This window comes from Aricia agestis, chromosome 3 (assembly GCF_905147365.1).
Source record: "Aricia agestis chromosome 3, ilAriAges1.1, whole genome shotgun sequence".
Lineage (NCBI taxonomy): Eukaryota > Metazoa > Arthropoda > Insecta > Lepidoptera > Lycaenidae > Aricia > Aricia agestis.
In genome coordinates this window covers 7330027-7353042 of record NC_056408.1, presented here as the reverse complement: position 1 = coordinate 7353042, position 23016 = coordinate 7330027, and the positions used below count along the sequence as shown (strand labels likewise).

The window sequence follows — 23016 nt, the reverse complement described above, 5'->3', positions numbered from 1 at the left end:
TCCACACTTTGTCAGATTAATGCAATATGCAAGTCATAAAAAATGTATTAATCCGCAAGAAACATTTTAATGTTAGATAAGCTCTTTCAAATAAATTCCCCCGTTTTTTCCACATTCTCCTACTAGTCTTAGGGCCTGTTTCACCATTTTCTGATAAAGTGCCTAATAGGCTATTCACAACTTTTTTGACAGATTCTCCATACTTGATCTGTCAAGTTAATTGGTGGATAGCCTTATCAGGAAGTGGTGAAACAGGCCCTAAGCGTAAAAAAACATAGCCTTCCTCAATAAATGGGCTATCTAACACTGAAAGAATCATCAAAATCCGTTGTGTAGTTTTAAAGATTAAAGGGAACAGAGGGGCATGAGGGAAAAAAACGACTTTGTTTTATAATAATATAATATAATATCTATGGACGCTTCACACCACGTCAGTCTGGCCCTGTGGTAAGTACCTGAAGGACTTGTGTTACAGGTACCAGACAACGGAAATATATTTAATACTTTTATACTATACATATATTTAAGAGTTTTATTATATGATACACATATTTAATACACATCCATGACCCAGGAACTTTGAAAACTTTTTGTTCCGTCGGGCGGGACTCGAACCCGCGATCCCCGGCTTGAGCTACCAACGCGCTCACCACTGAGCCACAGAGGTCGTCATATTCATATATCAAAAATTTTATAATAATATGTAATATGTATTCAAACAAATCAATTATGAGCATGCATTTGAGCACTCAATTTGTCTAATAATCAAAGTGTATTTACTATTTCTGCTATTTCTTTTCTTCATGCTGATCGCTTCTTAATCATCAATTTTCACAGAAACCCATAAAAATCTTGATTGAAAAATATGCCTTTTAAATGGTGCCGAAAACACTGTCCACAACACTGTCCGCCATAGTGTGACGTCATATTTTTTGTATTTTATTCTTTCTTTATTGAAATTTTTTTATGTGCTAAATGTACGAGTCTAAAAGTGCCCAAAATTATAAAATAATTAAATAGGAAATTAGAACTCATTTGTAATGTTGAAAACTTTTGGAGAAAAGTTTTGGCCATTTCATTTCCCATCTACAATAAATTGAAATTATATATAAAACTGAAGTTTTATTTGAATTATTTCAAGTTATTTTCTAAAATATTTTTGTTTCATTTCATTGTTAAAGCTTCGTTCATTGCAAAAGTTGATGATTTAGATTTTTTATTTCGACCGATTTTTTGTTAGTCTTAAGTTTTTCACAATAAACTTTCTTATTTCCTAATAAGTCGTATTTATTTAAAATTAAAAAATGTTGAACATTTTTACAAAATATACTGAGTGCTACTTCATACAAAAAATATTTTTTCAAAAACGTTCCAAAACGATATTTCCAAAATACCTACATTTCAAAAAGCAATTTTAAAATAATACTATTAGGATAGAACAGTATTATTGAAATACTTGAATAAAACCTACAGTATTGAATTATCCTAGTTCAAACAAAAAAATGCCGAGTCAAAACACAAAAATGTATTTATCTTGGTTTCAACTAGTTGTGGATTGGAACATTTTTGCATAACTACGTCCATTTGAACTTTTTGTTTATGTGACAGGAGATGTCAGTGTCATATTGACAAATGACAACCTATGTTTGACATTAATTTTTTTTTAATCAATCTGGCAAAGTAAGCAACAAATTAAAACGGAAAACCAAGGACCTAGTTTCTTATAATGTCAATGGCTAAAACCAAGCTAAAATGAACAAAACAGATGCAAAGCAAATTTACCAAAACAAGAAATATTTTTTCACACTTATTATTATTTTAACAGGAAAAAATAAATAATCTCAATATGAGTACTAAGGAATTTTATTTATTTCGAATGTCTTAAATTTTATACACATAAATAATTACAAAAGACCTTGTCGTTTCAAGTCCTCATAAGTCTTTCTATTGACAACGTTTCCTTGTGAATCCTCAAATTCTTCATCATTTTCCGCAACAAACCTTTCGTTTTCCTTCTGGTTCTTAATTTTTTCCCACACTGAAACAACGTTTTCTTCTTTTAATCAACAAAGTACAGCAACTTATAAATAGTTATTAAAAAAATATATTCAAATTTCAAAGGATAAGCCAAAAATAGTTTTTACTTACAGGCAAGGGCATCTTCGATTTGAGTGACATTGGCAAAATGAGCGGTATTCGGTATTCCCAGACACCTCATGCCGTGGGCGTGGCGCCACTCTGCAAAGTGGCGTTGGAAGGCCTTTGGTCCCTTATACGTGTAGTTACCGCAAATCTCGCAGGAGTAACTGATGTTCAAGCCGTGAAGTTTGTACAGCCAGTAGGGTATGGGCTACAACAAAAATATCAACTATAATAAGAACTGCTTTTGAAAAAAAAATTGAATTCTATAACCATCGCCAAAGCCGTTACTGGTTACTGCTAGTGCTTAGGCTCTTAACAAAGTAAAAGATTATAATTCACCTAACAACAACTGCAAAGATGACTTTGCCTTACATCTAATATCAATTGTCAAGGTAGGCAAAGATTAAGTTTAAATGTTACCTTTCCATCCCATCCAAGTGGTAGGTTTTTGGGATTGTATGGCACCTCATCATCATCAGAGTCGACATCAGCACCAACAGACGCGTCACTCTCATCTTCGCTTTCGTCGCGTCGCTCGCCGGCCGCGCGGGCTGCCCGTCGCGTCACGTTCTCTATGGTCGCTGACCGTGTACTACTCACTATATTGGCGAATCTGTCAACAGCATCCAGCTTATTAAAAAAATAGCCAATCTATTTTTATATTTTTGCATCAAAAACATGCGAAACGAATGAGATTTATATTATACTAGCTGTCCCGGTGAACTTCGTGTCACTTTAAAACCTTCCCTGGACTTCTACGAATATTTTAAGACTAAAATCAGCCCAATCCGTTCAGCCGTTTTCGAGTTTTAGCGCGACTAACACATTTAAAAATCCTCCAGTTATAGCTGAAGTGCCATTATAAGAAAAAAAAAGAAGAAGAAGAAACGAATGAGGCGATTTATACGAATTTTAGGCACTTAGGGGGATATTAGATTATCATATATATTGGATCCGAGATCATTGAGTCAATGATATTGGATAATGTAATATAGACATATGATTCATTTCTTCCTTGATCATAGATTTTTGACATTTGCTGAGAGATTGGATCCAATATGATCATAGAAATAGGTGTTGCCAGTTATTTAATATAAAAAAGAGTTTTTAATTTCTTGTTCGTTAATATGTTTCAAATAATGTAATGTAATTATTTTTCTAAATATATACTTGGATAATCTTGCTTAAATAACAAAAAACAAGCCATATTAAAAATGACGATGTCTTTTGACAAATCGAATTCTCTGAGATCTAGTAACCCTGACGTCAATACCTGTCAGCGTTAGCGCTCTCCATTGGCTATTGAAACCACATATGACGTAAAATAGGATCAATTAAATATGATAATGTAATATGTAGATATGATCAAATAATCATATATATTGGATCCTATATATGATCATAGAAATGATCCAATATAAATGATAATGTAATATCCCCCTTAGAGTTCACCACTAAACTAGAGAAAGCTACTTTATAATATATGATAAAATGCGGTCAAAATTGTGACCATTGGCCATGAACTTCATGTTCATCAAAGTAATAAAATTAAGGGGCTGGAGTCAGGACCCAAAGACACCTAAATATGTAAAATAGAATATTTTTATACCTGTACACTTGTGCTTCTATTGCAGCAATATCTTTATGACGCTGTTGAGTGGAGGCCTTTGCTTTGTTGCCACCCTTTTTAGCGACCAATGATTTATCAAGAGCCGTTTGTCCTTTGGTACTGAACAATCTGTAATAAATTTAGCAATAGTTTAATATTTTAGAGTTGTTTATGTTAAATTAAAAAAACATATATTATATTTAGTATTTACAATTTTAATATTTGAACTATGCAAATAAAAAAAAAGGTCATAATTATATACCTTTGTGCTCTCTCTTCCAAAGTCCCACCGCATTTCAACCCCAAAGCCATCAGAGCAGACTTAAGTCTGTCCAGACCCAAAGACGCCAACTCCTCCCATGATGAAAAGGCTGACAGATCCAAATGTGCACCAATATTGGTCAATGCACCACCAGTTTCTTTCTAAAATCAATAATGAACATTTGATTAATGATACTGTAAGAATGAAAGCAAAACAATAGGGAACATGCAAATGTAATATTTATGAAAATTTTGCTATTAAAATGTTAAGAAATATAAAAGAAGGGCCAATGCAAGGTTAATATTTTATAAAATATTGTTTTTTTTACAAAAATTACGAATCAAAAGTAACTTGAAACGGAACAGATTTCAAAACACCAATTTCAAAACATCACACATGCTATCCATTGGCTCTTAAAATGCCTCCTATTTTGAGCGTTTTGATCGTTTTTAACGCTAAATGGAACGCGTGGCATGAAAACTTTTTGAGAGGTAAGATCAGGTGGTAGGTAAATCATACATACATTCAGTCTTGCCTGCTCAATCCACATTTCTTAGGTTGTTTGTTATTATTCATACAAAGCATAATCTAACATACTCTAAGATAATATGAAACAAAAAGTCCTTTAGACAGTTCTTTAAGTAAATTCTGAGTGAATCAATAACAAATATATGTCATGTTTTCACTACTTCGTCAACACCTCCTTACCTATTCCCTACGCCATTTCGTTTGATTATGACAATTCATCTGAGTGATCTCCCTGATAGGTTTAGCCACGGAATATATAACACTACAGGAAAGTTATAAGTTATGTCCTGCTGGACATAACTTAACTCGCACGCAAAAGGAAATTCGTGAGTACGGATTTAAACCTTACGTTAGTTGACGTAAGTTGTAAAATTGCGTACAACTTCAAGTCTTATCATATTTAGCTGTCAAGCGCCATCTATTTGTTGTTGCGCCGCGTTGAATAACTGAACTCGGTAGTCAGAGCCGGTATTGCTAAATTTAAATTCTTCTTTATTTCAAAAGGGTTAGGGTTGTTTCTTCGACATTGTAATTAAAAGAGAAATCTCTTTGTGATTGGTTATTTCTTTTGTGTGCGTAAAATGTTACTGTGTGAGTTTGGCGACAGCAGTTTCAATGAAACTTACTTGCTATGGCCCTTCCTTTAGTGTTATATATTCCGTGGGTTTAACATAAGGCAACCAAATTATGCAGGAGATCGGTCATCTTGGCGTTCATTGAGAGAGGCCTATGTCCAGCAGTGGACGACTATAGGCTGATATGATGATGATGAACCAAATTACGCAGGTCATGTGGCTATAATGATTCATAGGCATTCCGATAATACATACCGGCCATCCAGGGAAAGTGCCTGCCTCCCATTGTTTTAAGAACTCCTGATGAGCCAAAGCCATCTCTTGAGCTTGGTCCTGCAGGGGCTTGACTCGGCTCACAAAGTCTTTCAGATAAGTAAGTAATGCCCTGATGTAGTTTCTGTATTCGCTGTTCTTCCTTTCCCTTGGTATATCAAATAAATGATCAAATATGCTCAAATAAGTGATGTAATCTATTTTCTGAAAAATAAAAGGTTTTGATTATTAAATGTACTGGCAAGTTTTTTTAGTATCTCAATAGCAACATTGACTCTCTTTTTATTAACTTCCCAGTATTACATTAGAATGAGTACTAATAAAAATAGTGACATGAAATAGACATATTATTATGAACCTATAATTCCCCATAATTTTCACATTTTGTTCTAGACGGAGACAAACCAAAATAATATTGTAAGTTTATTCTGTGTAAAATGATAATCATATAATATTCTTACCTCAATTCCCTTTAAGTTTATATACTTTTCATAGCATTCATGCAAATCCAAATACTTTCCATATCCTTCTTCATCAGTAAATTCAACTAAAGCTGAAAAATGTAATATTTGGTAGTCAAAATAAATAGCAAAATTAAGGTAAATGAAAAGTTAGTGTGGGAGACCAGAGCATGATCATTTACTTAACTCCATAATAGTGACATTTACGTTGCTCTTATTCTCTCACTTAGAATTCTCCAGAACAGCACAAGTACTTACTTGACGTATCTTCTCCAGGGTTTTCCCGAACTTTGGCTAATGCTTCAAACTCAACTGACATTGGAACACAAATCTGCAATAAACTTTATTATAAGAACACTTATTTAAAACAATATAAAATGCTGTTTCCCATATGGAAATACAAAAAAGTTCATTCAGAGTAACAACTAGTAGTGCCCAGACATAAACCATCTATATAACATCTTACGTAATCTAGGGTAAGACTTAGATAAATAACAGAGTAAGTTATTACCTCATGAGGATGTTTCCGATGAAATTCTTTTATTTGCTTGAGCCTAATATAAAACTCCTGAAACTCATTTGGACCGGACAATGCAGCAATTTCCTCTTTTCTTAGTCCATCCTTGTCTTCATACAACTCTTTCAATCTGATCGTTGATTCAATGTATCTCTGGAATCATACAAACGTGCATCTTTAACTTTAAAAATCTCAAATTTAAATAGTATATTTTCTGTATACACATAATATTTTTTTTTGACAAATATATTTTGTGTTTGTGGAATATACTGGATATTGACAAAAGATAGGGCGAAAATGGCCAATACAGCAAACTTGGACTTACTTAATGGAGTTTGGACAAATAAAACCCAATAATAGATAATATCTGATTATGGTTATAATTAGCCGATTGCAGATGTCCAAGGGGAGAAAAAAATATATATATATATTTTGTGTGTATATTAATTTATTAACTTACATCATGTAAGTTTTTAAGTCGATGATCGGCGTTGATAGTCTCTCGATGCTGTAAAAAAAAGAAATTTATAAATGAGTATGCTATATGCTCAGACCGAATAAAAAGTCACTGTATGAGTGTATGGCTATTACTATTGTGCTATTACTAAGATTGAGTTGATGAAATTATGATTTTAGGATTTGGACTTATCATTATTGTGACGATGAATTGTAAAATAATATTATGACAAATAAATGCGTCTTATTTGCTTTTAAAATCAAATAAGACGCTGATACAATATAATGTACTAACCCCTGTTTTCTTATGAAGAATCTCCTTCACCATAGCATCCATGGTCCGTTCTCTCTCTTCATGATAACTTCTTTGCTGTTCCAAAATCGTCTCCATCTTACTACTTGTGCTTGAACCTTAATTACTTTGAGTTAATTAAGTTTTTATTGCAATAAACACGATGAATAAGTAATAACCCAAAAGAAAAACAACTACAATAGGTACATAGGTACAACAAGAACGCTGCTCTATCAAGAATTGACTTCTTCTTCTTCTTTTTTTTTTTTTCATATAATGGCACTTCGGCTATAACCATGGGTAGTGTCGAGTATAATATTATGGCGGGAAAACAATATTCTTTATACAATTTTTTCTATATTATCGTCAGGTCAGTCAGGTCTAAAGTCTAGTCAAAGTCTAAGTATAAAGTCAATACAGTCAAGAAGTCAAGTCGGTCGATTCAGTAAAGTGGTAGGACGCTTTACTGAAAATTTTGATGGAGTTTTGGACGGAACACAAAAGAGCACGTTTCTGGTTATTACATCACTTTCCTGCACTTGTGCACGATAACGAATATTTAATGGCTAAAATCCTACCAATATTACACATTAAAAACCCAGATAACACAATTTTAGGAAAATGATATAAAAACACAACATCACTCTTTCACATTCTTATATATGTATATATATATATATATATATAAAATAATTTTTATGTTTTTTCTCTGTTACTTTTTGTGCACTTACATTTTTGAACTATTTGCGAAAACTTTTAAATGGCTTATAGTTACTATTAATTAGTAGTCTACACTTATCACTAGTTAAAAACTAAAATGGATTAGTATCTAGATTCTAGTTTAGTGACAAATTATCAGCTTTGAAAAACGAGCTAGTTACCGACTGTCTAATCTTATAAGGCTTAGTAGAAAATATGTCAAAGGAAGGATTTATTTTTAAAAACTCATTAAGTTGAGAACTAGCCCTTAGTAAAAATGGAACGAAATTTCTAAAATACTTGGTGGGGATACTAAAATTTAATTTCTCTAACAAATATGTGTTGTCAATGTTAATATTGATAATTTTAACTAAGTAGGAAAGATCAGTTATATTTCGTCTAAGTTTCAATGGTAAAAAGTGGAAATGTCTACATCTTTCTTCATAATTGGATAAATAATAATTACTTCTAAACTGCAGGTATCGTAGAAAACGCTTTTGAACAGACTCAATCCTATTTATATATATGTCATACGGGGTTCCATACCTCCGAGCAATATTCGAGTACACTGCGCACAAGAGAGCAAAACAGAATTTTAATAACCTTAATTCCTGTGAATGCTTTGCTCATCCTTATGACGAAACCAAGTGCCTTCGAAGATTTATTTACTACTTATATGATTAATATGTTTGTCGAAAATTAACTTTGAATCCATAATAACACCTAGGTCTCTCATTTTATCAGTGGGCTCAAGATTGGTATTATTAATAGTATATGAGAACTTAATTAAATTTGCATTGCGAGAAAACGTCATCATGAAGCATGAGTTTATTTATTTTGCAATAATGACTAAACCTATTCAAATCCTCCTGTATTAGGTGGCAATCTTTGATAGATGAAATCTTAACATCTCATCTAAACCGAAACTTATTATTTTTTATATTTTTGCATTCTATATCGTTAGGTCTGTATAGGTCCACAATAATTTTTGTTAGGTCGCCTATTATATAGTTTTTTAATTAATATTTTTTTAAATTTTGCAAAAAATTACGGTTTATGTAGGTCTATTATGATAAAATATGTATAAAATAATTATATAACTATTTATTTAATGTCTAAACCAATTCAGTCTTAGAATGCGCCTATTCTACACTTTCATCATCACCCTAAGGTTGGCTGGTAGAGAATGCCACACGGCATTAAGCCCGCCTATGTAAATATTTGCATAAAGTGTTTTAAATAAAAAAAAAAAATAACTACAAAAAAGTGTGGCCGGCGCCATATTGCCAAGAACTAAACATGGCGGTCTATAGTGATGGGACACTCGGTTGATATTTGTCGAGGACATCGATAAACTAACATGTTATAAGTGAGCGTCCTGTTATAATATATATTATATTGATATCAAAAATATATATTTTTTATTATATAAAAAAAATATAATTTCTGCCTATTTTGTCTCTATGTATTATAGTACATAGAGACTAAATAGGCAAATATGTTTTTTTTTTTATATAGGAGCCTCCTTAATTTTAATAAAACTATTTAATTTATTTTAAGTTTATTAATTATTATTTAAGTGGCCATTATTGAACATCCCTCGCCCTAGCAATTTAAAAACCGTCTTATCCTTTGTAAATACTCCCTTCGTAAAAACTTTGTGTACATAATATATACATACTAACCAAATTAAATTATAAGGTGTGGTACTAACTCTTCATGTTTGTGTTTGTTTTAGGTTAAGGAATTGTCAACAGACACCGTACGCGTTTCATAATTACCGTACCCTTGTTTTTCCACAAAACCTCTCTTTAGGCAGAGTATTCGTCAACGCACTCTGACATTGGCGATTCACCAAGGAGCCATATTTTAAAAGAAGAAGAAGAAGACATCGATAAACTAACATGTTATAAGTGAGCGTCTAGCATAGCTAGCACAAGCACGTAGACAAACGAAAGAAACTAAATTTTGACAGTTTTACCGGAAAAACATTGGAGTAAAAGTTTCTTTCGTATCTCGATAACTTTCGCTTTTGAAAATCTATATGTCAAGCATGACGATCCGCTTTTGACATTTAGTTTCTTGATTCTGTTTTTATTTTTATTATGGCACTTGGCTATAAAACCATGGCCAGTGTCGAGTAAATGGCGGCAAATTCAAAAAATCGATGAATAGCAACCCTGTCTATAGCTGGAATTATAGTTTTGATCTACAAACTACGAATAATAAAGTTCCTTAGTTTTTATTATTCGTATTTCGTAGATCAAAACTATAATTCCGGCTATAGACAAGGTTGCTACACGTCGATTTTTTTAATTTGCCGCCATTTACTCGACACTGGCTATGGTTTTATAGCCGAGGTGCCATAATTAAAAAAAAAGAACCAAGAAACCAAATGTCAAAAAAAAATAATTGCCGTTGCTTTATTGGTTGCTATGGAAAGAGTTTCTTGTCTTTGTCCCCTGAAACTCAAGTCGATGGGTGGTGCCATGCTCGGGAATAAGATATGTAGACACGGGAAAGAAACTGCCATTACTTTCTTCCGAAGAATCGACTGGGAAACCCCGTGCTAGCTACGCTGATAAATTATATATAATATTGATATCAAAAATGATTTTTATAATATTATATAAAAAAATATCATTTTTGCCTATTTTGTCTCTATGTATTATAGTACATAGAGACTAAATAGGCAAATATGTTTTTTTTTTTTGATATAGGAGCCTCCTTAATTTTAATAAAACTATTTAATTTATTTTAAGTTTATTAATTATTATTTAAGTGGCCATTATTGATATCGGGCAAAAATTACCAAAAAATGGGACAAATACTAGTAGTACTCGCGCACGAAGTGTTTACAGTTTATTTTAATTTTACCATCAATTATTATTATTATTAAAGTATGTACACAACTGAGTATTTTGTGAACATTTCAAGTGCCTATTTTTTTCGCGATATATCGAGACCGATATTGATATTTTTTCGAATATCGATGTATCGATATATCGATATTTTCTTTCAATTTCGACATCCCTATAATACGACACTTTGACAGTTTATGTACCTCGGAGAACCGGAACATAAAATGGCGGACCGGCCACAGTATTTTGATTTGGTAGAAGACCATTAGGCCGAGTCCACTTATAAAAGTCAATGGGACCCATAAATACTAGTAATCTGTGTGTGGACCTATACAGACCTAACGATAAAGAATGCAAAAATATAAAAATTAATCAGTTTCGGTTTAAATGAGATGCTAAGATGCAATTATTTTTTTATTATAAAATTTAAAAAAATATTTATTAAAAAACTATAGGGGACCTAGCGAAAATTATGGTGGACCATAAATATATTAAGTCTATGTGGTGGATCTATACGGACCTAACGCATAGATAATACAGATATTTAGATGACCTAACGTAGACCTATCGATTAAGGTCATTTTGATTTCAAAAATCCTTCGATGGGGTGCTAAATTTGTGCAGGTCTACTAAGGTTTAGCGAATATAAGTGTTGGTTTTAGCATTATATATTACTAGCTGTTGCCCGCGACTTCGTCCGCGTGGACTTCAGTTTATACTCGTAGCGCGCGATGTCAACAAAATTGGTGTCAAAAGCTTTTATAAAAAAATCCTGGTACCCCTTAAATCAATACAGCTGTGCAGTGTGCACACAATAAGTATTTCATTTTTTTATATTAAACTTTATATTTTATGCCAAATTTTAAAGCTTATTTAGCCCTCCAATTTCACAACTTTACCCATAAACTATTTATCATTGATAGATTTAAGGTTACGTCACTGCACAGATAAAGTACTGACTTATTTAATACCGTAGAATAGATATAACAATCGAAAAAAATCGAAACTTAAATGTAAGATGATACCACGTCTTATAGAAAGACTTTTGAGCAAGCGTCAGCGCGATGTAGAAGACGCACGGCGCCATCTATTATGAACTGTTGGAACTAACTTAATTTGAACAAATTTACGCATTTTCACCCCCTTACAACCCTTTTTTCCAGTAAAAAAGTAGCCTATGTCCTTTCTCAGGCTTTAGACTATCTGTATACAAAATTTCATTACAATCGGTTCGGTAGTTTTGGCGTTTGGCGTGAAAGCGAGACTGACAGACAGACAGACAGACATACAGAGATGCTTTTGGCGTTTGGCGTGAAAGCGAGACTGACAGACAGACAGACAGACAGACAGACAGACAGAGATACTTTCGCATTTACAATGTTAGTATAGATTATGTGCACACTGCACAGCTGTTTTTGGGTATTTTGATTAATTAAGGGCCGCGCTACACCGGAATGGCAGCGGCGAGGCGAGCACTTTCAGCGCTGCCATTCCGGTGTAGCGCGGCCCTAAGAGGGGTACCACTTACCAGGGTTTTAAAAAGTTTTTAAATTTGACACACATTTTGTTGACACCGCGCGCTATAAACTAAAGTCCACGCGGACGAAGTCGCGGGCAACAGCTAGTGTTACAATAAAGTAAAAAATAAAACGCCATCTGTTGAATCGTATTAGAACTAAAATGTTCATTGCATCGATATATTTCTGGATTTTTTATAATATTAAGTATACATAAAATATGTTTAAGATTTTTGAAATTTTATTTTAATACACATCCAAGACCCAGGAACATTGAAAACTTTTTGTTCCGCCTGCGGGACTCGAACCCAGGACCCCCGGGATGAGCGCTGGCCACACGCAATGCGAATTCATTTTCATCGGTATTTTCATGGAAATAAGATATTTTCCCACATCAAAATGTAGCCTATGTCCTTTCTCAGACTCTAGAATAACTGTATACAAAATTTCATTGCAATCGGTTCAGTAGTTTTGGCGTGAAAGCAAGACAGACAGACAGAGATACTTTCGCATTTATAATATTAGTATGGATTTTATAATATTATAAGTACATAAAATATGTTTAAGATTTTTGAAATTTTATTTTAATACACATCCAAGAGTCAAGACCCAGGAACATTGAAAACTTTTTGTTCCGCCTGCGGGACTCGAACCCAGGACCCCCGGGATGAGCGCTGGCCACGCGCAATGCGAATTCATTTTCATCGATATTTTCATGGAAATAAGATATTTTCCCACATCAAAATGTAGCCTATGTCCTTTCTCAGACTCTAGAATAACTGTATACAAAATTTCATTGCAATCGGTTCAGTAGTTTTGGCGTGAAAGCAAGACAGACAGACAGACAGACAGACAGACAGACAGACAGACAGAGATACTTTCGCATTTATAATATTAGTATGGATTCACTTTTCGCCCAGCGAAAAGTTTTCACGCCTCCTAAATCCTAATTGCATTTCAACTAAAAAGTCTCTCCGGCTAAAAGAGTGAGCACACTGAGACGGGCCGTGCCGGGGCCCCATCGCAAAAATCGGCCTCTATACAATTTGTATGGAAGCGCATGCGCGTATCGCACACTGTGTCGGGGCGCAGCGGATTTCCGCTTCCATACAAATTGTATGGAGGCGGATTTTTGCGATGAGCCCCGGCACGGCCCGTCTCAGTGTGCTCACTCCTTTAAACTTGCATTTATAATTTATTACACAGTACTCACTACTAGGAATAAAAGTTATTTTCTTCAATCATACATTCTATTTAAATATAAAAATACATTAAAACAAGGAATCAAAAACAATATTTATTAATTACATACAATGTTTTGTTCACTTCTTTATTTCTTGAAATTGTTGTATGAAAGTACAGCCTTAATACGAGGAATGTGTAAAGAAATATGCAATTCAGTCTTTGCTTGTACATGTACTGGAATAGTGTGAAACTTAAGAAAAATGATATAGTATGACAAAACACAATTTATTTTAAAATTATCTCTGATTGTTTCGAAAACAATTCATGAAAATAAATATTCACTACAATTTTACATATAAAATCAAAAATTTACACGTCACAATCTTGCATTTAAAATTAACACTAGTTGCATACCTCACCACTTTAGCTTAAATGTGACAAAAATGCTTGATCTACTAACTACACACATTGATCTTCATTCCCTCTCTAACCCTCTCAAAGCTCATCGTGTGAGGACTGCCTCGCTTGATATGACTCGTCACAAGCGGCAGGTGTCATAAGTTCTATTCTGTATTCGCAACGGAAAGGTTCTGTGACCGACATCAACTTTGTTTCCATTCCACAGCTTATTTCTACTGTAGTCATTCGGTTTGGCCCGTTCCAGCAGGCTATACCGTTTGTATATTTCATTACAGAGTATTTATTGCCTTCCTCTCCAGCCCATTCACCCCAGTTACCAAGACCAACTTCCATACCACCATTTTTAGATTTCTGGGTCACTTTCTGGAATAAGCAAAGTTTGTAAATATATTCCTTGTCTTCATACTCTAAGCATTGTCCATCAAGAGTTGCATACTCCTGCTGCAGACCATAATCCTTTTCGAGACTTTCCTGGTAAGTTCTTATATTTGATTCAATTTCTCGAACTGCCCGCTCCGCATCAGTGAATTGTTTGCGTGCTTCAGTCGCTTCATCTATGATTCTTTGCGTTTCTTCATCATAGGTCTTTGAATTATCTTCATCTTTTTCGAGCTCAATTTCTTCAACATCTGGTTGCTCCTCATCAACATTCTCTTCTTCAGCACCCATGTCATCAACTTCTTCATGCTGGAAATGCTCCTCTTCTTCCTCATGTTCACTTGCTTCCTCTGGCTCAGATGCCTTAAACATTCCCTGTTCTAGCATTATTAGAGGTTTCACTAGAGGCCATGTCTTAGATAGGAACTCTTCCACTTCAACACTCTCGCCCTCTCCTAAGAAATATTGCAGTTCCTCCGTGTCAACCTCTCCATCCTTATTTTTATCAAATACATTAACAACTTTGATCTCATCAACACTTAACTTGCCATCTTGGTTTGAGTCATATTTTGCAAATAGATCCCTACCCTCTTTTTCAAGTTGCTGCTTTTCTATTTCCGCTTTCCTCTGTCTCTCCTTCTCTTCTGCATCTCTATACACTTGAAGAGCTGCATTTTCTTTAGCTTCCACTTCTGATTTTAGCCTCTCCTTTTCCTGTTTGATCTGAAGGGCTTCCTGTTTATCCTTTTCAAGTTGTGTAAGCTGATCCGCCATCTCACTTCGTTTCTTATTACCCTTTTCAATTAACTCCATCCTTACGACGCTACCAGCTTTGTGCAACTCTGCCAATTGTTGCGCCTTGATTCTGGCTTCCTTTCCTAGCTGCTCGCAGATATTAGGACACGCGTCTGGTACGGTGTACTCGTCTGTGCCATCGCAGCAGTCGCAAACACCATCGTTGACACGGGAACTGGGAATGTTCAGAGATTGGTGACCCGCATTTGTGCAATGAAAAACTCCGTTCAGACAAGCTGAGGTGCCCGGTTCGTCACTGCCGTCGAAACAATCACAATAATCGTCGTTCACGTAACTAAATGGAATTGTACTTGTTCCATCAAAACAAGTAAAGTCTTTAGTCGGCGAATACAATGATGCTTTCGTTAGAGAAACACCGCGCGGTCTCGGCACATCAGACGAAGCCGAAATCACAAATGTTAAAATGATTAATAGGAACCCTTGGATTTGTTTAATACACGACAAATGAATCATGATGAAGATACTTCTAATTTAGAGCAAACCTAATAAAATAATAAGCATTTAGATAGCAAATTGATAAGATACACTCGAAAAATGACAGCACAGATTACTAGTATATATTTGTAGAATGACAGCCAGTTTACAGATACCTACCGATCGCTGACGACAGACGAGCAATGATTGACGGATCATGAAATGTCAAATGACATCAATTTCAGTGACGTCAAAAATCTGAATACTTGCATTTGGGATCAAAAATGTTGCAAGTTTATGAGATAAAATACATAATTTATAGAGAAATACTAAATATTTTTCTAAATAAAAAAATAATTTATATTTCCTTTCCCATTTCTCACAGATTTTACTCTGTTTGGCTGATATTTTATCTAATATTTCATATTTCAGACCACTACGCATTTGAATATTCTATTTCAGCTATTTGTAAAAAAAAGATTGTCAAAGCAGGCGTGTTCCTCTTCCTATCAGTTTATTGGTCTGGGTGATTTGACGAGTTTTGATTGGCTACTAAGACGTCAAATGGTACTGGCTGGTACTGCTTAGAGTTCAGGAACACATCTTTAATAGGTTACAATTTCAACTTTCAATCATTTTAATTTGAATTGAGTATTATTTTTATTTTTTATCACAATTTAAAAAATTAAACATGCTGATATGTACTAAATAAATAATATAAACATTATAAACCAAACATTAGTGGAAAGTTTTCATGAAGTATAAATATTACGGCAAAAACTAAAAAAACGAAGGTTTAAAACTAACCTCCAAGAATAATTTAGTTTGATTTTATTTCCCTAATATTATCAGAATGAGTATCGAAGATCTCATAACTGAAACTAGCTTTGCCAAACTAAAAGGCAAAATAGATGATAGACTTTTGGAATCCTTACTAGAACATGGGTTCGAAAGACCAACCAGAATACAATTTCAAGTTCTTCCACATATGCTCCTAGGACGTGATCTAATAGGTGCTGCAGAAACAGGAAGCGGAAAGACATTGGCGTTCCTGATTCCAACCATTGAAAACTTGCTTAAATGTGGGATGAAAAGAAAAGATGGTAATGCTCCAAACATTCTAAATGGTTTAACACAAGTTATTAGAATGTTGTTAGTTGTTACTGTAGATAAGTTTATAATGAATTTAAAAGACATGTGGCTGAATTTATGTTACTTATGAAACGTCTGAACGACTTGATTGAAAATAATAGATTTATTTTTCTAGGTATGGGTTGCTTAATTATTTCACCCGCAAGAGAGTTGTCTCTACAGATTTATGAGGTGTTAAAGAAGTTATTGACACACATCGATTTGTCTCACATACTACTTGTTGGTGGAGAAAAAAAATTGAAAGAAGTGGCATGCTTAAAGAAAGGTATTTATTTTATACAACTCAGTAATTTCTGGTTACAAAAGAAATTGAGAGGTAATTGAGACTGAAAATAAAGGATGAATAGTACATTACGCACCTAGGGCAGGAAAATAAGAAATGTCTCAGATCTCATGTAACCGAGGTCAACAAACATGTGATCAGTGGCTTTCTTATTTACTGCCCATGGTGCATATACTATTTTTCTCATTGACCAAGGTGGAAAACGTCAACATCGGTAAGCGCAGTGGGAAGAAAGTTGATGTTTTCCGCCCGGAGTTGAGAAAAAACCTGGATATTCAAGACTGTATTTATTTTGCAAAGTCTTAAAATAGAATTAATATTATTAAAGCATTTGTGAATCATCTAAATTCTTCTAATATATAAAATTCTCATGTGACAGTGTTTATGTGTGAACTCCTCCAAAACGGCTCAACCAATTTTAATAAAATTTTGTATGTAAATTTGTTAGGCTTGAGAATAGGTTTTTATCTACTTTTTATATTGATACTAGAAATAATTTACATAGTAAAACAATGTTTGCCGGGCTAGTCAGCTAGACATCCCAAAAAAAAATATGTATTGAGTTATGAATGCAGTTATGTTATTACAGCGACCATATACAATTTGTAGACTTTTTATCACACAATTTTAAACATTACATTTGCAGGTGTCAATATAGTAGTAGGAACTCCTGGAAGGTTGCTTGACCATATACAAAATACAACACTGTTTTGTGGCAATTTAAAACATTTGATATTGGATGAAGCTGATAAATTACTTGAGTCAGGATTTGAGAAACATTTAACTGGCATTCTTAAAAAGTTACCAAGTAAGTATCAATATACATTATATGTATACATATTACATAGCTTCAGGGCCCCCATAAGGGCTACTGGCGCTTGTGTGCAAAAAAAGGATTTTGGCGCCCCTTTAGGCAAATTTTTTGGGGACTTGGTTTTGGCGCCCCTAAAGATGGCGATTTGGCGCCCATAGAGGATGGCGCCCGTGTGCATTGCACACATTGCACATATGGTAGCGGGGGCCCTGCATAGCTTTAACTAAGTACAATCTAGGCTATAATTTAGACAGGATCAACGGTATACTTGTTGATCCTAAAGCATAAAATTAATAAATTTTAAAATCCCTAAGCCGATGATAAATTATAGCTATAATATAAATTATAAGAACGCTGTAATGTTTCAATTTTTAAAACGAAAATAAACATTTTCTTCCAGAGTAGTGACATATTACCCATAGCTTAAATGCTTATTATTTGCGTTTATTACCTTGGAATCTTGTCATTAAAATTAATAAGTTAAATTCATTATAATGCTATTATATTTCAATGTATGGGATTTTTTCAGAAAAGAGACAAACAGCATTATTCAGTGCAACAATAGATGAGAAAGTGCAGAACCTTGCTAGAGTGGCATTGAAACCTGATGCAACAATTGTTTCTGTAAAGAATGATAAGCAACCAACAGCAACAAGATTACAACAAGGGTAAAATTCATGCTGATATAAAAATTTTGGTGCAATGAAGTTCAACAGAGTTGCAAGAAATATCTAGTATATTATTTTCTTTAAATAGATAAGTTAAAGTTTTCTATATTTATATCTAAATATAGTACATTACCTTAAATAAAATATTATAAACTTCTAGATTGTAACAAGACATGAATTTGCAGGTCCAATAATAATAATTATTTATGTTCAGCGATAACAGTTTTGTCCCTATTAGATAAGTGCAAGTTGCAACAATATTGCTATCAGTTACTAAGAAGTTGATATAAATAACATAAATCAATGATTTTGTCATGAAATAATAGTAAATTAATCATTGTTTCGTTTAGATAATATGTATCAAGCATTTTTTAATTTGCCTAAAACAACAACTCAACACAACATAACAATTATCTTTATTTTTGTTTCAGATACTTTCTCTGTCCCATAGAAAAAAGAATATGCTGGCTATACAAAATGTTAAAGAAGTGTAAAAAATTCAAAGTAATGGTGTTCTTTTCTTCATGTAAGTCAGTTGACTATCATTATGAATTTTTTAAGGTTCATTGCAAGGCTCCGGTGCTAAGTATTCATGTTTGTATATTTTTTATTGTTTATCTTTTATGATTATTATTTGAATTTTTCATTTTAATTACATATTGTCTGTTTCAGGGTAAACAAAGTCAACCAAGGCGAAAGGAAACATATCAGAATTTTGTGGATGCAGAAAAAGGTGTATTATTTTGTACAGACGTTGCAGCAAGAGGACTAGATATACCAGCAGTCAATTGGATTATACAGTTTGATCCCCCAACTGATATTAAAGTTTGTATTTTGAACATAATATTGGCCGTGTTCGTCGGCGTAATTTTTAGCGCATTCGCTGCAAAACCTAGTTATTGCGCATGTCCAAATCATATCATGCCATGGCAACGACAACTGTTTACGACTTGACATTTAACCCAATTGCAATTTGTTGGTGGCGTTGCAATGAACAAACCAGTGGGAGAGCCATGCTTCGGCACGAATGGGCCGGCTCGACCGGAGAAATACCACGCTCTCACAGAAAACCGGCGTGAAACAGCGCTTGCGCTGTGTTTCACCGAGTGAGTGAGTTTACCGGAGGCCCAATCCTCTACCCTATTCCCTTCTCTACCTTCCCCTATTCCCTTCCCTTCCCATCCCTACCCTCCCCTGTTACCCTATTCCCTCTTAAAAGGCCGGGAACGCACCTGCAACTCTTCTGATGCTACGAGTGTCCATGGGTGACGGAAGTTGCTTTCCATCAGGTGACCCGTTTGCTCGTTTGCCCTCTTATTTCATAAAAAAACAATTAAATTTTTAAATATTTCCAAGTCTTCCATATCCATATTTTCCAAAATAAAATAATCAAACACTATCATAGTGTTAAATAAATTATTTGTGCGGCTGTTAGACAATTTAGGCTTATGTATTTATGTTTAGCTTTTATTATTTTAATCATGTATAAACAATTAAGACGTTGTTTACGACTTGACCAGCAACTTGTTATGGCGTTGCCATGACATCTTTTGGACATGCGCAATAAAAGGTTTGTCCAAAAATACGCCGACGAACACGGCCATTATTATGGCATTAGACAACCAACAGAGTGTGTTGGTTGTCTTAGAATTGAAACTTTAACCTCATATCGAAAACTGTAACTATTATTATTACAAACAAATACGCAATACCATGTAATACTAAGCTATGAGCAGTACAAAGCTTTATATAATCGCTCGGCGAAACCAAAGAGGACACTTGGCGCGTTCATGCAATAATTGCCATCATCTGATAGCGTTTTTGCCAAGCACCCATAATAATAACTTTAAATATGGGTCTGAGTCCTGTTGCCTTATTAAAAAAAAACAAACAAATACTATAATATTTTATCACTTTCAACTTTCAGGATTACATACATAGAGTTGGAAGAACAGCCAGAGGTCTAAGTAGTGTTGGAAATGCTGTGATACTGTTGAGGCCAGAGGAAGAAGTATTCATAGATTATTTAAAGAGGGAGAAAGTTTATCTCGATAAATATAACTTTGATGAACCCTCAGGAGAAGTACAGGATATGGTAATTCCATATTTTTGTTGTTTGCTTTTTAAAACATTGGCTCCCCACAGACATTATCACCATAGACTAATATTCTACTTAATTCAAAGATCCATGCTGTATATTCTTAAGAGACTTTAGTTACATTGTTTTCTAAAGTATAAAATGTGGATAAAACATATACACAGAGTATTTTTTTTTTATAACAATGCGACTAAACTACAAAACTTTCTTAGACTTGTGACTCGACTTTAGTCATTTCAAGCTGATTGTCTGAATCTGAATACACAACTATGTTTTTTTTTCAGTTAGAAAATCTTATAAGCAGAGATGGAACATTGAAAGTATTGGCAAGGAAAGCTTACTTGTCATATCTTAGATGTTATAAAAAACATCCTTTATGTAAAATATTCAATATTAAAAATATGGACTTAAAATTGGCTGCCAAAGGTTTTGGTTTTCTGGAACAACCACACGTCGATTTTCGTATCCTTTTAAAAGTAAGATTGATTTTAGCTACTATACAACAAACGCGATATTTTGCCATTTTATTTAGCTTATTATGAGCTTATGATTTAGCTTATTAAGAGCAAAAATGGCATGACAATTAATTAGCTATAGATTAAGCAGAATATTTTTCTTAATACACTACTCAGTTAAAACTACAAAACATCAGAAAACGAAAAAGGAGCAATCATGTTAAGTTCAGGAATAAATAGTTGATTTTTACAATTCCGTTTTTTAATCTACCCATTTTTTAGTAAAAAAACTTATTTAAAAGGACTTTTTCAAACAAAGTATATTTTTAATTGATTTTACCAAAATTTACCCAGTAAAATAAAAATATGCTTCCTTAAAATAAAATTTATTAAATGATAAATAAATGTTATTGATAACTGAAAGTACAATGTGACATTTTAAAGTACCTATTATAGCAAAAATGCTAATAATTTTATTTAAGGTTTTAAGTTTCTTATTTGAATCCTTTCAGCCTTTCAGCTCATTGGCCTCTTGTTTTTGCCTTTTTGTCTAAATATTTTCGTCTTTTCTGTGTTCTTGTTATTATTTTTATTCAAGGTTTTGAAATATCCAAAACCACCACCACCTTTTCTCTTCTGAGTTGGTCCTTTGTGTGTCACTTTTAGTTCAACAGCTGGTGGCACAGTGAAACCGAATGATTTCGATACCAGAGCCAAATCTATTGTGTCAATATCGAATATTGTTTTTAGATGATGCGAGTCATACGCTCTAAGGTAGCTTTTGAACGCTTCTTTGGCCGATTGGTGGAGATAGTAATTCTTCGATATTAATTTCTCCAGCTGAAATACAAAATAATGACTTAGAACTCTAGTATTTAGCACCAAGTTTAATGTTGTTTATTCGTTGATTAAGACAATTAATTTGGCGTCAATCTCTGAGCACATAACAAAAATCCTTAAAAATAGCCTCCCTCACTCGATGTTTATAATAGTAACATTGTACCAGTAGTTATGAAATATGAAGTACCCAATATTATGTTAAAGGTACAATTCCGTGCATCGTGATCGATCGCGGCCTACGACTGTCGTCGGCCGCTCGCGACAATAGTCAGTGTTTGACAATGTATGGCACCGCTTCCGAGGCGCGCGACAGACGCGCGCGGCCGACGCATGTCGTGAGCCGCGCGCGGCCGCCTTGAAGTTAATCGGTGTTGTTCGTTGTTCCCTGTAGAGTGTAGACGTGTGTCTGCCGAAGTCAAAGTAATGGTCTATATTAAATTTTTGGCTTCATTTCTTCCATAATTAACGATAACATAAAATTAAATTGCTTTTTGTTTAGTCGACAAAACTTCCGAAACATTTTTTCATCACAATACAAATGATTTTGAATCAATATATTTTGGTAGTATCCTTCTACGTTTCTGCTTTGAAAGATAGGGTAGTCTATACTAATATTATAAATATTTTAAAGTGGAAGAGATAAACTGTTTGTTTGAACGCGCTAATCTCAGGAACTACTGGTCCGATTTAAAAAACTATTTCAGTGTTAGATAGCCCATGTATCGAGGAAGGCTATAAGCTATATTTTATCACGCTAAGACTAATAACAGCGAAGAAATAGAGGAATGTGAAAAAAACGGGGGGGGAAAAATTTGAACGCGGCTAATCTCAGGAACTACTGGTCCGATTTGAAAAATTATTTTAGTGTTAGACAGCTCATTTATCGAGGAAGGCTATAGGCTATATTTTATCACGCTTAGACTATTAGGAGCGAATAAATAGAGGAAAATGTGAAAAAAACGGTTGAAATTATTTGAAAGAGCTCATCTCACGAACTACTGGGACAATTTTTCTGTCATTTGGCACAGATAAGAAGTAGACCACGTGAAGGATCATGAGCTATTTTTGTGGACTAATTTGTCTGAAATATTTAATTTACGCGGGCGAAGCCGCGCGGAACGTCTAGTTTTCATAATATAGCAACAACAACTCGTCATCCTCCTCTTCTTCAAAAATGTCAATCAGCATTTCGACCATGATTTTGACTTCGGTAGACACACGTCACACACACTTATCTAGAGGGAACTGACGCCAAATTCAACATTGTCATACTCTGACTATTGTCGCGAGCGGCCGACGAC

At 34.0% G+C, this 23016-nt stretch overlaps 4 protein-coding genes across 4 annotated transcripts in view; 1 reads left to right on the top strand and 3 right to left on the bottom strand.

Annotated features, from left to right (window-relative positions):
- Window positions 1–1845: 1845 nt before the first annotated feature.
- On the bottom strand, window positions 1846–7332 carry LOC121740327 (splicing factor 3A subunit 3). The gene is made up of 11 exons (XM_042132996.1): window positions 7119–7332; window positions 6828–6875; window positions 6362–6520; window positions 6109–6181; window positions 5851–5942; window positions 5372–5593; window positions 4014–4174; window positions 3752–3880; window positions 2563–2755; window positions 2149–2350; window positions 1846–2038 (listed from the first exon to the last, which is right to left on the bottom strand). Exons 1-11 carry the CDS (start codon window positions 7212–7214, stop codon window positions 1905–1907), a joined length of 1509 nt encoding a protein of 502 aa, XP_041988930.1. The 5' UTR covers window positions 7215–7332; the 3' UTR covers window positions 1846–1904.
- Window positions 7333–13476: 6144 nt separating this feature from the next.
- Window positions 13477–15536, bottom strand: LOC121740326 (glucosidase 2 subunit beta). Its single transcript, XM_042132995.1, has one exon. It carries the CDS (start codon window positions 15442–15444, stop codon window positions 13873–13875), a length of 1572 nt encoding a protein of 523 aa, XP_041988929.1. The 5' UTR covers window positions 15445–15536; the 3' UTR covers window positions 13477–13872.
- Window positions 15537–16156: 620 nt separating this feature from the next.
- LOC121740330 (ATP-dependent RNA helicase DDX18-like) lies at window positions 16157–21128 on the top strand. Its single transcript, XM_042132998.1, has 9 exons — window positions 16157–16508; window positions 16673–16822; window positions 17487–17648; window positions 18184–18322; window positions 18754–18916; window positions 18995–19147; window positions 20250–20417; window positions 20705–20882; window positions 21053–21128. Exons 1-9 carry the CDS (start codon window positions 16259–16261, stop codon window positions 21097–21099), a joined length of 1410 nt encoding a protein of 469 aa, XP_041988932.1. The 5' UTR covers window positions 16157–16258; the 3' UTR covers window positions 21100–21128.
- A 117-nt stretch (window positions 21129–21245) lies between these two features.
- The window catches only part of LOC121740418 (ATP-dependent RNA helicase DDX18-like), a 36218-nt gene continuing 34447 nt past the window's right edge, over window positions 21246–23016 (bottom strand). The window contains exon 22 of the mRNA XM_042133105.1: window positions 21246–21715. Within this exon, the coding sequence (XP_041989039.1) occupies window positions 21392–21715 (324 nt within the window). The 3' untranslated portion in view covers window positions 21246–21391. The remainder of the gene's footprint in view (window positions 21716–23016) is intronic.

Coding starts and splice junctions, on each gene's coding strand:
- LOC121740330 (XM_042132998.1), top strand. CDS start 16,259: ATGAGTATCGAAGATCTCATAACTGAAACTAGCTTTGCCAAACTAAAA. Junction 18,917..18,994: donor CTCCGGTGCTAAGTATTCAT/GTTTGTATATTT, acceptor TGTCTGTTTCAG/GGTAAACAAAGTCAACCAAG. Junction 20,883..21,052: donor ACAACCACACGTCGATTTTC/GTATCCTTTTAA, acceptor TACACTACTCAG/TTAAAACTACAAAACATCAG.
- LOC121740327 (XM_042132996.1), bottom strand. CDS start 7,214: ATGGAGACGATTTTGGAACAGCAAAGAAGTTATCATGAAGAGAGAGAA. Junction 6,876..7,118: donor TTCTTCATAAGAAAACAGGG/GTTAGTACATTA, acceptor TTTTTTTTACAG/CATCGAGAGACTATCAACGC. Junction 6,182..6,361: donor ATCGGAAACATCCTCATGAG/GTAATAACTTAC, acceptor AGTTTATTGCAG/ATTTGTGTTCCAATGTCAGT.
- LOC121740326 (XM_042132995.1), bottom strand. CDS start 15,444: ATGATTCATTTGTCGTGTATTAAACAAATCCAAGGGTTCCTATTAATC.